The sequence below is a fragment of the Caloenas nicobarica genome, chromosome 2 (genome assembly GCF_036013445.1).
Source record: "Caloenas nicobarica isolate bCalNic1 chromosome 2, bCalNic1.hap1, whole genome shotgun sequence".
Classification (NCBI taxonomy): domain Eukaryota; kingdom Metazoa; phylum Chordata; class Aves; order Columbiformes; family Columbidae; genus Caloenas; species Caloenas nicobarica.
In genome coordinates this window covers 23055643-23072620 of record NC_088246.1, presented here as the reverse complement: position 1 = coordinate 23072620, position 16978 = coordinate 23055643, and the positions used below count along the sequence as shown (strand labels likewise).

Genomic DNA, 16978 nt, shown 5'->3' with positions numbered 1-16978 from the left:
TCCAGTTCTTCATTTCTCGTTTCAAAGCTCGGTTTATCTTTCCTCTTTTTCTAGCCAGGCAAAGCCCTCTGCCACAATGCGTAACTCCACCAGAAATGTTCTGGAAGAGGACTGTGTATAAAAGCTGTTATACAAGAGGTGTCAGCGACCTTTCAAGAGCAATGCTTTGGATGGTATTATATAGTCTCCAGACCAGGACTTGCACACAGTAATAACAGCTCTGCAGCAGGAGGAGACACTGCCTCTGGAGGAGGTTAGCTCCTGCCGGTCACGTTAGTATCATAGTTAGGGTGTACCTTACCCATGTGGTGGATTTTAGCTGCTATTTCACTGTTTCCCCGACAGATGCCTCTCTCATGGTACTCCAGTGCTCAGCTCTTGAGAATGTGCCATGTGTGTCACCCTGTATTGTCTACCATAGTTGGAAACAGCTGCCTATACCTCTGGTATTTATAGGCACTGGCTCCATAAAACTACTTTCTGCCATTAGCCTGGGAAGAAAATGAAACTCATCAGGAACACTGGCTCAGGATGAATGTCCATCTAGCTGAGCCCTCTTCTCATCAACACTGCCTGTAAGCAGATGTGGAAGGAAGAGTAAGAACAAGGCATGCATACATAATGTTCTCTCTTAATAACTTTCAGCTTCCAAATGTTTTCAGCTCAGGGACTTCCTGATCTGCATGAAGTTTTTATTCATTTTTTAATCTTCACTGGACTTCTCTTTTGTGAATTTGTCCAGTTTCCTCTTAAAACCGTGTAAACTTCTAACCCCGAGTACTTCCTTTGGCAACAAGTTCCAGACATCTAATACCTGTCGCATGAACCACCACTTCCTTTTGCTTGTTTTGAATCTGGCTCTACAGGCTTCATTTGATGCTCCAATTCCTGTGCAGTGAACACATTGCATTCCTGTGCAGAAACAGGCAGAGAGCCGTCAATCCCCACCCACACTGTTCCCACCACTTCTGATGTCGGAGATCATATTTGTCTACAGTCACCTACTTTCTAGACTGAAGCATCCCAGTGTCCTAAGGTCTTCCAGAAGGGAATTTGTTCCACATCTTTGATTAGTACTTTTGCTGCACTTTACACCTTTTGCAAGATTCCTAATATTATTACCCCTTCACACCTGTCACTGACTTCAGAGAAAGATAAGCTACGGAAAACAAGAAGTCCCTAAATAAGTCTTCCCATGTGTGCACAGGTTTGATTTCTTTGTGGAAGCACAAAGGAAACCTTTCTACAAGACAAGAAATTCAGCAATGGAGAGGAATATACTGCTTTAACTGAAAAAGAACAATTAATTCATTTCAAAGGGGAGATGCCCAAGCACCCTAAAAGAGCTGGGTCTGAAGTCCAAGAGGAGCCAGGCCTATAATGTCCTTAGCCTCATCTGGAATTTTGAGCCAGGCATCTTGCTGTTTATACAAAACCTGAAGGAAGCTGTCTCTGCATCCTCTTCCCGTCTGAAGCAATAGATAAGCATTACATATTTGAAACCTGATTTGTGTATTCATGCTGTTCAGTGCTTTGAAAAGCAGAAATAAGGAAAGGATGTTTAAATTCTTGCAACAATGAATGTGCATCTAAAGCCATATTCTGCTAAGACAGATGGACCATTATTTAATTATTACAGGAAGACTTCACACAAGCCTCACAATAATTTAGTCTTGTGGTCTTATGTAACAGATGTGATCGTTATCAAGTAGGAGAAGGAAGAATGAACTCAAAAATCTTAAAAATAACCAACCAAACATTGCCTGAAAATGTTGTTAAGAACTGTGGCGCTATTCTACCTAGGAGCTTTGCCCGTCTGATAGCTACACTCCCATCTTAGCTTCTTAATGGAAACTTAGAACACAGTGGCTAGGGAAGGGGGATGCTGAACTCCTTTTCATATACTTGCAACCTGATCCGATCAGTGTTTTTGAGATGCTAGGCTTGCAAATACAAATGCAGCAGCTCAGCTTCTTGTTCCTCACCACTTTTGAAAAATAGGTGCAAATGCGGTGGAAAAGATTAATGGAAAAAAATCCTCTGTTTCCAAACTTGCTGTGTTTTGGGTACAAAATGGAAACATTTTCTGTCTTCAGTTCCTTATCACTCATTTCCTTTTTCTTCCTCTAGAGAAACTAAATAAAAGGGTGGAATCCTAACCCCGTTCTGCATTCCTGGGCGAAACACAAAAATCAGGCCATAATGCATTTGATATCCATCAGCTTTTCTATACTCTTGTAAGTATATACTCTAGTTCTCTCTCTTTAAGCTAAAGACTTGTCTTGTAGCTTTGTGGTCATGAGCAATCATCTTTACTAGAAAGATGTCTCCACTTTCGTCCACTGTACCGAATTCAAACCCCTCCTGGTATGCAAAAGACATACAGCACTTTTAGCATTTGGAACACAGTTCTCCCCACAAGATGTTTAACAGGCTACTGGTTAAACTCAAGAAGTGTTGTTTATTCCAGAAATGTCTGGAATCAGTTATGCTTGATAAATTGGATACCTTGGTTTTGATGGGATAATATGTAGAGCTGTGTTTTGCTGAATCTTCTGACTTTGAGCCAACCCAAGCTCTTTTGGGGGGATCTGCCATCATGAACATAGATCTTAAAACACGCTTTTAGGCGCTGGCATATCAACACTTTACTGAGGAGGCTGCTACTAGGCTTCCCCTTGTTAGTGTTTCCTCCAAACTTTGGGATCTCCAGCTCTGCTATAAATGAAGAACTGCTCTCCACAATCACCTGAAAGGAGGTTGTAGCATGGAGGGTGTTGGTCTTTTCTCCCAAGTAGCAAGTGATAGGACGAGAGGAAATGGCCTCAAGTTGTGCCAGGGAAGGTTCAGACTGGATATTAGGAAACATATCTTTGCAGAAAGGGTCGTCAGGCATTGGAACAGGCTGCCCAGGGAAGCGGTGGAGTCACCATCCTGGAGGTGTTTAAAAGGCATTTAGACGAGGTTCTTAGGGACATGATTTAGTGCCAGAATTAGGTTGTGGTTGGACTTGATGATCTTAAGGGTCTGTTCCAACTGAAATGATTCTATGATTCTATATCCATGGAAAGGGAAGCAATTTGGATAGCAAACTATACCTAGGAGTAACACTTGTGAAAAAATCGGTAGAGGAATTTTTTCCTTTCTGCTGGAAGGATAAAAATAAATACAGAATCATTTCCAAGTAGAAAAACCAAAAACCTGTCAGGTTACTGACAAATTTGTAACTTTTATGAGTTAATATTGATTAAGCCATAAAATAATTGTAGACTATATGAATTCCTTTATCAAGTGCCCATACATTAAAACTTCCATTTCTGGGGTACCTTCCATGCAGAATTCCAGTTGACAGTTTAACTTCATAGGATATTCAAAGCATGTTCTTTATCTTATCATATACTTAGTGCATGGAAATGGCCTCTGGCAACAAAACATGCTAAGAAGCAGCTGTGCAGAAAGAGACCCAGCTTACACTGCACGTGAGTCAGCAGTGTGCCCCACCACATCCTGGGCTGTATGACCAGGAGCAAAGGCCGTACATTGAAGACGTGATTACTCCCCTCTGCTCAGCACTCATTAGACCACGTGTAGATACAACATCTGGTTTTGGAGCCTCAGCAGAAGACAGAGATCAATACACTGGGATGAGTTCAGCAGGGGGCTCCCAGGGATGCTCAGGGCTGGAGCGCTCATCTTGCAGGGAGGGGCTGAGGGACCTGAGCTTGTTCAGCCCAGAGATGAGAAAGCTTTGGGGGGACCAAAGCTGTTGAAGGGCAAGGTTATCACAAAAATGGAGCCAGGCTTTGCACAGAGGTGTGTGGTGGGATGATCACAGGCAATGGGCATAAGTTGAAACAGAAGAGGTTCAGACTAGGTGTGGGTAAAAAATCTTTTCCCTGTAAGGGCAATCAAGGAACAGCAGAATTTACCCAGAGAGGTTTTGCAGTGTCTGTCCTTGGGTGCTTTAAGGATCAGACTGAACAAAGCCCTGAACAAGCTAACCTGACCCCACAGCTGACCCTGCTTGAGCAGGATGCTGGACCAGAGTACTCCTGAGGTCTCTTCCAACCTGAATAAGCCCATGATCCTGAAAAACCAAATCACCATACAAATTAGCTGTAAATTATTTGTATTGGAATAAAAACTAAAATTGTGTTACAGTCTTTAGAAATACTTAGTGCTATGATACCTGGTGGCTCTCTATTAAATAAGCAACTCTGAGAAGTTCATGTCCTTCAGTTTAATGATATTGCATTATTGTGTGATAAAGGATTTCGCCCACTGCTAACAGGCTCAGGTGTAAGACCTTTTGACAAACAAACCAGTGCTAAGTTGTATCAGACTCAACTGAGGAGTTATGTGCATCCCTCGACATAACAAAGGTTTACATCACCTTTGGGAGTTCCTCATCTAAGCACTGCTGTATACTTGACTTCCTCAATTAAAGTACTTCTTAGTCCACAAGAATTTTCAGGGTCCCATCAGAACTGAAAAACTTTGTGTAATCTATTCAAAGCCATGTTAAAAATGACCCTCAAGGAAAACTCTGCATATTTCCATTTAAAAAAATATCTTGTATCTAATGCTGTGATACTGAATCAAAACATGACTTTCTTGTCATAAGAAGAGTGCAGAAACCAAACACATACCACGCAACACAACTGTCACACTAGAAACAATATAGACTATCTATATCTTGCTTTTTACCCACGAAAATAATCTCAGGGTCATTGTGAAAAACTCTCCAAAATGTCGTTTGTCCGTCTCAACCACAACATCCCATTGTGAAGGGCAGGCCGAAAAAATGAAGCAAAATGCAGACAGGGATGGAAATAAAAGGGTCTGACTTACCTTTATTTGCATTGTATTAATAGGAGAGCTTGTTTGACAGTGCAATGGTCCGTGTGTCTGAATATGAAGAACGTAAAGAAGAAATTCTTCTCGACTGGACACAGGCCAACCGACATGGAGAACTGTATTGTTGATGGCACTTGGTCCTATATTGTGCAGCTGCCAAACAAATATCATCAGTACTTTCCAAGGCAGTAAATAACAACAAAAACCACAGCAACTACCACCTAGACATTTTCAAATTCTTAGTGTCCACAGTACTTTGGAAAAGATGTAGAGATTATTAATATCATTTTATTGATGGAGGATCTATGACAGGTAGGGGAAAAGGGCCTCTCCGTGTTAGCTACAAAGCCAGTGGCAAATCTGGGAGAACAACCTTTTCTTATCTGAGTCTGTATTCAAGAAACCCAACACTTTTCTCATTTTTTCATACATATGAAAGACCTGAAATTACCCAGAAAAGTATAAAAGACCCAAACCAAAACACACTAGCAGAATACACTATACAAATATATACAATGAACCTTAACAGAACATACCTGAATATAGTAGCTGAAACCTCAGGACACAAAGAATCACATTTCAGGGTGCAGGAATAGAAGGTATAGCAGAGCTTAAAACAGTTTTTGTGGTTAAGAACTCTATTTTCAACACTATTGAGTTCAAATTTCCCCGAAAGAAAAAAATGGACAAATTTTTCTAAAGGAACATGACAAGACATTATTCTTTTCTGGGGAAATGAGTACATAGAAATAATAGAAACCAAAAAATCTGGGATTTTAAATAGTTTTCTTATATCGGTTTACAATTTGAAAATATCTGATGACCATAGGAAGTTTTGATACATGTTAACACTGGACATAAGAGCTAAAGAAGAAGAACGTCATGGAGCTTTACTCAAAGTTTCTAGAAATGTGAGAACATATTTTTTTTAAATGCCTAGAATTATTGTGACTGATAAGCTTTATTTAGAACCAAATAAAACCCACTTTTAATCTTACATCTTCTTCAGTGAAGGGCTTTGGGTGGGTGTTTAGGCTCTTTTATTCTTTGCTGATATCAATAAACCATGAAAGAGGCTTCTTTAATCACTGTAACTATTTAATCACTTTAACTATTTTAATATATTTGAAGTCACATATATATTTCTGCAAACAGACCAAATGTTTGAGACAGGAAGATTTGTTAGAGATTTTTCAGTTCAGAGAGATGTGTTAAGATGAGGAATTTGCAAGTAATATTTTGTATTTCACAGTCTGCTTCATTATGCTTTAGTATTAGTCATGCAAATTGTAATCTTACATTCCTGATTAAGATCAGCTGCTTATATTTTCTTGAGTGCTAGTTTGTGAATCATAACCATATGTGAAGCACCCTGTTTTACCCCCTAGAATTAAGGTCATCATCACATTCCAAAGATGGTCTGTATTCCATATAGTTCACTCAAGGCACTTTTTTCTAATTTGAACTCTTCTTTTTTAATCAGTGAATCATCAACAGAAAAAACCCCCCACAACAATACTTCAAACACTGAGAATTATTTTCAACAGAACATTTTCTAAGCAATGAGGTAACAAGTTGCATGTATATCTACAGGTTGTTTTTTGGTTTTTTGTTTTCTTTGGTTTTTTTTCACTTAGCTAAATGTTAAAAGAAACATTTTTCTCTGTGCACAACAGTCACAGCTTTTAATGAGAAATCAATCGAATCACTGAAAATATTTGGCACTGACTGCAATAAGCTTTTAAGCACTGCTTTTTAACTCTTGTCAAACACTCAAAATGTTTATAGATCCCCTAAATGTCAAAGACAGACTCACAGCATAAACTAATATCTCCTCCATTAACAAGAACTGGGGTTATGAATTCCCAGATTAAATTTGGGTCATGTACTAAAGTCAGAATATTTACATTTGTGGCTTTATCTAGTTGCAGATAAAGACAATAACCCAAATTAATCAGGATTTCAATGGAAGCAGCATGAGGTCTTGTGGCAACGTCTATAATTTTTACCTCATAAATGTGTTCTACTAAAGGACCAAGTTCTTCTTCTTTTGTAGGTTCATCTTTGGGTTCCCAGTTGTGAAGTGGCAAAATAATTGTTGGGGGGTGAGACACTCTGTAATACATAAAACAGGTTAAACCAGTAACTGTTAACATAGATCTGCTGCATTCCTTTCACAAAATATTAAGACCGCTATATAAACCTGAGCCCTTAAGGACATTTTATTTGCGCGCATTCATTAGAATTAGGTCAGGTGAACAATACAATGCTTTCATAAAGTACTACTCAGTCTTTACAGACTACTGAGGGTGTGCATTTAGTTTTACACTTCCTGTGGCGGATGGTCCTTTCCAGAGAAAGGAGTGACTCTTTCTCTATTTACAGAAAGGAATGCGCCTCTCAGGCACTTATGTCGTTCTCACTGATGAGATATCTGAACATGTTATCCACAAAAACAGAGTAATGTTACATAAATAAATGTATTTTCTCATTTCCATTTAAAGCCTGTAGATATTTAGTGCTATGCATCTTCCTTCCCTGCAATACATTTTTAGATATTTATTTAACTGCCCTGACTGTAAATCCCCTATAACCTCTCTTATTATTCCTTTAAAAAAAGTAGTCTATCTCATTTTACAGGTGGGAAACTGAGGTACAGATAGGGCAAATGACTTCCATAATGTCGCAATGGAAACTGTTGTATCAAGAAGCTGAATTCAGGACTAGAGTTTGAAATAGTGCCCCAGGCTCCCCATCTGCTTTGCAAGCGAAGTAGCAGCTAAGGCATTCCCTGAAACACTGTTACAACTTGCAACATGTAAATGAAACAAAAATGAAAAATATTGTGACTTAATATTAACATCTTCCTCTCCATGTACTATTTTTCCTTTCCTTCTATGCCTGACCCCAAGAAAGGACCAAGTACTCTCCTGTTAACTTTTCTCTTTGAATCATGAGCATTTTGTTTTCCATAAAAACTGGAAGTTCCTTGGAAGAGTCCCATTCAGATGCCAACTTTAACCTTATTCAGTTGCTGAGAAGTTGGGAAATCAGATCCCAAGAATTTCTTTTAGCATGGTTGGTGACTTCTGGCACATGCTAGCACTGGCAGTAGCTCTTGGTGCTGTAATGGTAAGTATTGCCCTTTCTTCCCAAGGGTCAACTCTCACTCAGTTTTGCTGGTTTACAGAATCTTTAGCTTAAAGAAAAGCCTTAAAATTTCAATGCTTGTTTTGCCAAAGCTGGAAGTTTGCTGACAGAAAACTGTTAAAATAGAATTGCTAATTACTTTTTTCCAGAATATAACATTTGACTGATACGATGGACTTCTATCCACCGATGTTAATTCACTTTCTGTTGAATATAACAGAGAAAGCACCACTGCAGATTACCCCTTCAAGAAAAGATTAGAAGAGCGGATGTTTTTGTTGCAAATGCTGACATTTTGAATTACTTTAAGAAGAAACAAACTGTTCCTGCTTCCAGCTCTTGTGTCATGTACAACGCATGAAAGGTCTGATAGAAACTTTGCTACAGAATACAGCTCCTCACAGCAGCAAGGGATCCTAGAGGAGAATAACTTAATACCATCTAGCTAAAGTACAACTCTTCCTGAAATTCAGAACTTTAAATACTTGCCCTGACTTCAAAAGGCTGGCAGTTTGTACTGACGAGTATGCCAGAGGACAAATTTACAAGTCAAACCAAATAATAAAGGAAATGAAATATATTTATTAAAAAGTAATTTCAGATGAGGTATTTAGCCTAATTGGTTATCTTTCACAAATGGCCTTGCATCCAGTAAGAATTTTAATTATTAATAGTTGTTGGAGAATAGGAACTTTCCTGTGTGGTCACGAAGCCAAGACACAGAGACCAGTAAGCCACTGCAAAAATTTGCAAACCAGAAAGGATACATAGGCAGAAAGAAGCAGGCATGAGGTTTCAAAAAACAGTGTTTTCTATTACATTCCCTGTGCAGTGTTTTTGTTATCCATAGAAATGCAAAATGCAAAGTGTAAATGTAGGCACTCAATTAAAACTATTATAAAGTATATAAGAAAATTTATTTTGACAGATTTTACAGTTATTTTGAGGACTTCTATTGACATGAAAATAGCAAAATCAGGTGAAATTAAACAGAAATCCTCTATTTGACTATTTTATTTTGCATTTATCTTAGAATATATCTAACATTTGAATGATTTATTAGGCAATGACTTTTCCTAGACTTCTAGGAAACAACGATCAGTCAAACAAGAGCACTGAAAAATAAGGTATATTCTACACAAAATGCTTATGTGGGATATACAGTAAGAATTTGACCAGCTGCAAATCCTTCCAGTCCAAATTACTTCCTTTCTGAATCCCACATTCCTCCAGTGCTCTTTCAGCAGTGGGAAAAAACAACTATAAAACTCTTAAATTTTTATTAAAAAAAAATGTAAGCAGAATAATCAAATCTCAGTTATTAGAGCAAGTGCTCATTGAATGAACGATCTAAGGAGTTATGTTAAATTTCTTTTGAATAGGATGATGAAGATTTCTTCCTTTCTCACAGAAGCAGTTTTGCATGGGTCCACTGTGCACGTGTGTATGCATGTATGCATACACACAACTTGATAATTACTTACTTTCCTCAGTAAAATCTACAATTATTCCAGTTCCACCTCATGCAACTCTGTGCAGACCAGCAGGGAAACCAATGCAAGATATTTTCCAGTCAAAATGTGGACACGGTCTCTTTTTTGTTTTTATTTTTATCTAGGAAACTGTGAGCTAATAGTTCCCTTGGAGCTGTATGCTCCAGCATCTCTGAGTAATTAGCAAAATCTGTCAACAAAGCTTTTGGGAATTTTCCTTTGTATATGCATGCTATAGCTAATAAGAAAACTAAGACTTAAGAGACAAGGAACTGGAAGTCATTCAATTAAATAATTCCTCTATATTTAATGATCTGTTTCTTAGCATTGCAGGCAGTAGTTCAAGCCATTTTTCCACTTGTGGGCATGCTCTTTTTAAGAACTGAGGATGTTTTGTCGTTTTTTTGTGTGTCTATCTATTTACCTATTAGAGAATTTTTCATTAAAAAGAACACACTATGGCACAGAAAGAACATAATGGAGGCAAAGAGTTTCCCCAAAGTTTTCAAAGAATACAAAAAGTCTGTAAGATTTTTCTATGAAAGTGATGAGCAACCTCGCTGATAAAAAACCAGAATCCACAACACTGGAAGCAGCCCTCACTGAGAAGTCTCCTGTATGTGTCCATAACCATTTCATGGACGTGCTGAAACTCGAGCCAGTCCTTGACCTGGGTGTCCACCTATGGCAACATTCCTGGGAATTCTCAGGTGTTCTTGGTAGGTAAGGCATTTGGAGTCATAATATGCCAAAAGATTCACTACATATGGTTATTGTAGGTGGAAAGATTCAATACAAAAAAGGAGTTATCATTATGAATTGAAATGGTTGAATACTTACCCTCTGATCTGTACTTGAGCCATAGCGCTGATGTTGATATGGAGGTTAACTAAGTTGCTAGTGGGATTAATCTTGTTAGAACTGGAAAAGATAGGAACAAGGGTTACAAAAGGTTATTTAGCAGAACTCTAGGCTGTTATAGATACAGCACTGAATACCACAAGGCCTACAATTAGGAAGCAACACCATCGGACATATTACACCATGGGCTTGCTATTGCCACTCTTTACTCTTGTAGCACACTGTTATTTAAGTTTTATATTATTTGAGCCCGTCACATGTTTAATAAATAAGCAAAACAAGCAACACAAGAATCCTATGCATGAATATGATGATACAAATTTATTTAGCTCAGAATATAATGTAAATTCCCTTGTTCAACTTTGCTATCTGTAAGAGTAGGAGTATCTTAATAGATTACAAGGGGTGTTTCATGCATTAGAGGAAGGCAGTGTTAATGAATAGGATAGGCTTCGTTACAATAAAATTTGCTGTTTTGACTCTTCAAACTTGTGACTTCTGCATGACAGACTCTCTGAAGAAAAATAACCAAAATAAACTGGTTTTACCCCTCTTATCTTCTCCCCTCCCCTATCCAGACTGTTTACACTCTTAATTCCACTTAGCACTAAAAACAGATCCCTATGTTTAAAGCCTAGTGCTCTCACTCATTTTATTGTCTTTTGTTACTAGAAATTCTTAGTAGCAAAGGTAGTTTCTCTTACTGCAAAAGGTCATTCCTATGACTCTAGCCCATTCATGTAAAGAAAAGTTTGCAGGTCCAAATTCACAAAGATAGTGAAAATAAATAATAACAGACTTAGAATTTATTCAATTATGGGATTAATGATACTAAATTTGGAGCTTTATCAAGCAAGCGTGGAAGTACTTCCTTGCTTCATGGAGACTAAGTTTCTATTGCTGTCACAGTTTACTGTTATCACATCTGGGCAGCATCAGTCCAATGGAAACATTCAGAGGAGGCCAGCATTCCCAGCAGCTGACTCCTGAGGAGTAAAGGGTAATACTGCTTTGATCCAGGCTTGCTGGTTACAAATTGCTAAAATTAGGAGCAGCTCTAATTTGTTTGTAAACTAATGCAGATTGCCTTCAAAAATCATTTGAACTTTTGACATAATCTTCTATAGTCATTGCTTTGAGCAGAAAAGTACAAAAATTGCTTAAAGTATAAAAATGACTACACTACCGCTTTGTTAGAATAAGCTCCTCTCCAACTTGTACAATGGTACTGCTTTCTACAGAGTTAAAATACAGATTTTGATCATAGATATTTGGTATTCAAATCTTGTTTGTGCTTTCTGGTATTTTGTAAAGAAAATAGTTTAAATAAAAGTGCCAGGACAGATCCCTCTCTAAGGGGTATATAATCACCTAGTGAAATTCACATCAGACAAGCAATCAGATTTCAGGACACTACTCAGCCTCTTGCTTATTTCCTATAAGTGATGAACTTCAGTCTTGCAGACTGAAATATTGATTTCCAGTTGATGTTTTCGAGTAAATTAAAGGTCTCTTTTTTGAATAACTCAGCTGAGAACACAAATTCAGACATGTTCTGTGCTTCCCTTTCCTTCCATTTAGGGAATTTCCTCTTTCTTCCTATGGATTTCTGTTTCCTTTGTCTTTTGAGACTGTTTTACGTGTTCACTAAGGTCATAGAAATGCACAAACTGTAGCGCTGCTTGAGAAAGAATGTAGAAAGAGTGAGTTTTAACCGTAACATCCCTATGCAAGAAGGTTTTTGTTTCTTTGTTTGCTTGGTTTTGGTGGTGTTTGTTTATTTATTTTTTAATGTTTGGTTTTCTGTTTGTTTGGTTGGTTTTTTTAAGTAGTTGCATGCTTTTCAGCATTTTGATATCAGTTTGTGGAAATTGTCCTTTTTTTGTGGCCCAACAGATTTCCTCATTTTAGTGAGCCACAGTCACGGAGGAAGCATGAGATGTTGCTCTCCCCTGAAATTCAGACTTATTCCTTCAGTAAATCCTTGTCAGTTTTTCTACGAACATGACCTGTCCATAACTCTTATTATCTAGCTACCCGGCTGCCCAAAAAAGCTCTGAACCTCCCCAATTTCACAGCATGAAAAGGGTAGTGGTGAGAGTCTCTGATGCCCGTTTCAAACTGTATTGCTTGCATTAATGACCTGACAGTGAACATTGGTACAGACAGGGGACCTACAAGCTAGACATGGTATCTTGTATCTCTCTCTGGAGGAGTCCATGCTCAGGTTTGTGTGGCCTCCAGCTTGCCAGCCAGGCCGCTTGGAGAGAGCTGAGGCCTGACCAGGCACCTCTGTGTCTTCTTTGGCTTTGCTCTGCCCTTCTCAACTTTCCGCATGTCCTTTCCTTCAAGAGTTACAGTATGGAAGCATGACTGAAACATTTTAAATGTCTCAGGTATATAGTGAACATGATCAAGGCTCTCATTAAAGGCCAGACACTAGCAATTAAGGCTCTGTGTGTGGGGCAGTGAGGGCCCCGTCAGGAGCTCCAGTGTGTATTTGATGAGGACAGATGGAGCAGAAGCCCCGCCACCTACCGAAAAAGTCCCAGGTTTGTTCTTGCTGTTGTCCTAGCCTGTGCTTTTTTGTCCCTGTGGAGAAGGTACTGCTCAGCATAAACCTGAAGATTCTTCAGCAGTCATATGTCAGCTCCACAAATGTGGAGGAAACTAATGGAAAAATGACAAAGGTTCCCCTGCATCAAACTGAAACAGTTTTCTCTCTTCATGCCAGTAAATCACTTGAGCAGATTTTAACTGATCTCCTCTTGAAGTGGTATGTCTTTCCTTTCCTTTTTTTCTTTTTTAATTTTCAGAGCATATGCTTTTAAATAGAGAACTGTGTTACAAAGTGATCACTGCCCATTAATTCTGAACTGGAAAACAAAGTGCAAATTTGGCAAACCTGTAGAAGATCCTTGGACCACTGAGCAATATCAGTTAACATGAATTTTAACAAAATAAAGCCCTCAGAATAAATCTAAAACTGATTTGACTAAAAGATAACAAGGCTCCAACTCCACAAATCCTCCTGAAGAAAGCTGCCATAGGAAAACCTATAAAATAACTACTGATACTGATTAGTTAGATTGACCTTCTTACATATTAAACTTCAGATCTCAATAGGAATTCAGAATTTAAATAACCATACTCTTGATACAACATCTGACCTTTTTATTTGCAGCTCAAAATTGATGCTGAAATCTGCATTTTCAAAATGCTGAACAGAAAAGCGAATGCCTGTAGAAAACTGAGAAAGAAACAAAACAACAGGTTACTAAAAATGGTTGATCTCCCCATATCAAGAAAGCAGAACTGTTCAAGATCGCATTTCACTGACTTGTATAGGATACTGGTGCTTTTTAAAATTAGTATGAAATAATATCATCTAGGTGTTTTCAGGAAAAAATACCATCCTGCCTGTGTATGTCACCAGATGGAAAACTTGGCCGTACAGAGGAAAGATCAAGAGGAACAGAGAAGCACATTCCCAGAACACAGCGGTGGGCCCGTCTTCATCCAGACGGCCTTTGCTTTCCTTTGCCAAGCCAGAAGAACATAATGGCTGTCTGGCACCTCTCCTCCCTGCCTCCATCCTTGCCTGCCTTCTTCCAGCTCTCCAGGACTTCCCGCTCCTCCCTTTGTCTCTGTAGTTTCGACATGAGCTGTGTGCTTTAGGTGCTTCTTCTAGAGGCTAAATTAGCAGCAGCTTGATGTTTTAGTTTGATTTGGTTTGAATTTTTTCATTGCAGCGTCTGGGAGCCACAGTTCAGTTAAGAGGAATACAACTTCAAAGTCACATTTGCGGCTCAGTTTGCCACAACTTGCAGTGTGTGACCACAAAAGATAGAGGGTAGAACACACAATTGCTAAAACTGAAAGAGATAAGGGCTTCCACTGGTGCTCCCTTGTGTTTATGCAGACCTTGCTTCCTTTCTCTGGTAATTTCCATTTCCTTTGCAAGAAGGGCATGGAGTAAAGCAGAACAAGTTTATTCAGACGAGAGAATGGAATTGCAGGGCTAACTAAAGGAATATACAATAGCATATGGTGGTGTCTCTGTGACGTTCTTGTTGGACATAGTTACAGCCCCTGTATGCAAGTGGCAGGGGAGCAGTGGGAGATGCCATCTCTCCTCCATGTTAGATTAATAAAAACGTACTGCAATCTTTAAATTAATGTGTTTAATTGCCTCGTTTCAATGGCACATATTTTGAATCTGGTAATGTTTGAAATATGAATTTTGCATTGAGACTGAGAGCAAAGTCTACAGCCTGTAATCTTGTGCAATTTCTCACTCCCCCACCTCTCCTCCTGCCTGATGGCAGAATTTCCTGCCAGATAACTTGTACACTGTGCTTTCATTTTTTAAAAAAGAATGGTTACATAGAACCATATTCTCCATGTGGAGAAACAATCTTCCTGATAAATTCATCAAAAGGCATTAGGAAATGAGGACACCGTTCCTTCATCTCTGCCAATATCTGACTAGATTAGAGGGAAAAAAAAGAAAAGAAAAACAGTTGTCTGCTTGGCCTGCTTTCCTTAACATATTTGGGGTAGCATTGTCACCAACAGGACAGGACACAACAATGTAGAGTTTATGTTTGGAACCTAGATTCAATATCACTGAAGAGGAGGCATTTTCCTCTGTGGGTGTCATTTCAGATATTTAAGCAATTCCTTTATCCCAAGCATTTTTTTGTCTTTAATTTTCATTCAATTCTCCTTCTTTCCTCACGTGCACTGGTGCATCACTGAATCTTAATCCATCTCCAGAATGAGACTCAGCTAACATGTTTCAATTACTTCTTTCAGTTGTCCTATGCTGAAAGCAATGTTGTCATCATAAAAGAAATGACAAGTTAAGATCTCTGAATTCAGATCATTTTAATGACATAGTTATAGCTAATCTCTTTTTTTAGAAATAAAATCTGTAAGATGAAAAGATAATGCTCATTAAATTAAACAGAAGCTGAATAGCTAACCCGGAATAGAGATATTAAGCTACTTTTAAGGCCACTTTTTGAAGATGATTTTAACAACTGCATTGATATTTCATTCACCTTTAAAAATATGACATGATTTTTTTAATCTCTGAGACAAAAATTCCAAATATACAATTCAGCATTTCTCTTACTGTTTTTATTAATCAGTCTCTATAAACTTGTTTCCACTTATAGCAGAAAAAAAGATTTGATGAATCAAGGATAAAATTTTCCTCAGAGCAGACATGAACTCCAGTTTTGATGATCTATTGTACCTCTGAGGCTTAGTTCCTTATTTAATACTGAAACACACTCCTACTGTATGAGTCTAATAAGCTGCAGATGTTGCCTTTGTATGGTCGTGTGACTTTGTTAATGTCAAGTAACCCTTGACACTGCTACTAATAATGGGGCAAAGATGCTCACATGCTCTTGCTGAAAACCCACTGAGGCCAAAGGAGTTAAATTTGTTCGATCTTATAACTTAGCAATCACTCAGCCTCCTTATTTTAGTAGAACATTCATTTTATCAGAATAGTTCAGTTTTACTTAAAATTTACCAAGTGAAGTTAGTTTCATTAAAATTGCATTATTTTCCACGTTAGTAACATCATGTATCTTTGAAATACATGACATTTCTGCTATTACTGATAAGCTTTAATCTGTTATTATGTTTGACAGGATCTACGAGTATGCTGGGAGACAGAGGGTTAGTTTAGGGTTTTTTTGAAGTGTCTTACAGTGCACCTGAAAGATAAAGCTTCTGTGCTCTTGGAGAATCAACTTAGCACATATCAAGAAATAGGTAAGGCCCTTCAAGCCTCCCAGTCTTCTAATTTCTGTTCATTTCTATTAACTTCCAAATTGTTCTACCAGAATTTAAAATAAAATCTACATCTCACTCGCTAAGGCCATTGAACAGGCATTAGGAAGTTTGTCAATATGATCCATTTCAGTGTCATAAATAAGTACTTTGAGCAATCTTTGCCAGTGAGATGGTATCACAGACACTTAGTTTGCATTCTGGGTCATAATGACAATGATGCATTTTGAAGATGTGAAGTGTTAGACAGCTCTGTAGAACACTGCAGTAATATCCCATGGGTTATATCACGAAATCCTGACATAACTCTCATACTCAGAAGTTGATCTTACAGAGTTCAAGAATTCTAGGATTTCAGGGTGCTGAAAAGTCATAACAGTGACTCAATAGTTAAGAGTTTTAGGAATGTTTGATTTTGACCTAACCTTCTCTTCCCTCTCCCTCACAACTTCCACAAAGAGTCCCTTTCGGACTGAATATTTTGAGAATAACTGATCTCCTGCCAGAGCAGAATTGTTTTGCAAAACTGGAAATGGATCAGAGCAGCCTTTCGTGATTTACACAATTTGTACAAAGGGCTGGTATTTTGCTGTTGGAAGTACATTTGCCATCATAAATACATTTAGACTGAAAAAGCTCAAGTCCTTTCACCTTTACTAAGCTTCCAGGAGAACTGGTTTCAAAGATGAAGTTAGTCTTGAAGCTTCCACTCACTATAATCAACCACTTTTGCCATCTGGCTTTGTAACGCTCTATCTTCATATGCCTTAATTTTCAAGGGTTGGATTCTTTTGATATAAGCCAGA

General features: G+C 38.2%; 1 protein-coding gene across 1 annotated transcript in view; it reads right to left on the bottom strand.

Annotated features, from left to right (window-relative positions):
- ITGA8 (integrin subunit alpha 8) overlaps positions 1 to 16978 on the bottom strand; it is a 108719-nt gene that overhangs the window by 29571 nt on the left and 62170 nt on the right. Inside the window, exons 22-25 of the mRNA XM_065628771.1 lie at positions 13532 to 13611; positions 10341 to 10421; positions 6867 to 6972; positions 4852 to 5010 (exon numbers count right to left, since the gene is read on the bottom strand). Coding sequence (XP_065484843.1) covers positions 4852 to 5010; positions 6867 to 6972; positions 10341 to 10421; positions 13532 to 13611 — 426 coding nt within the window. The remainder of the gene's footprint in view (positions 1 to 4851; positions 5011 to 6866; positions 6973 to 10340; positions 10422 to 13531; positions 13612 to 16978) is intronic.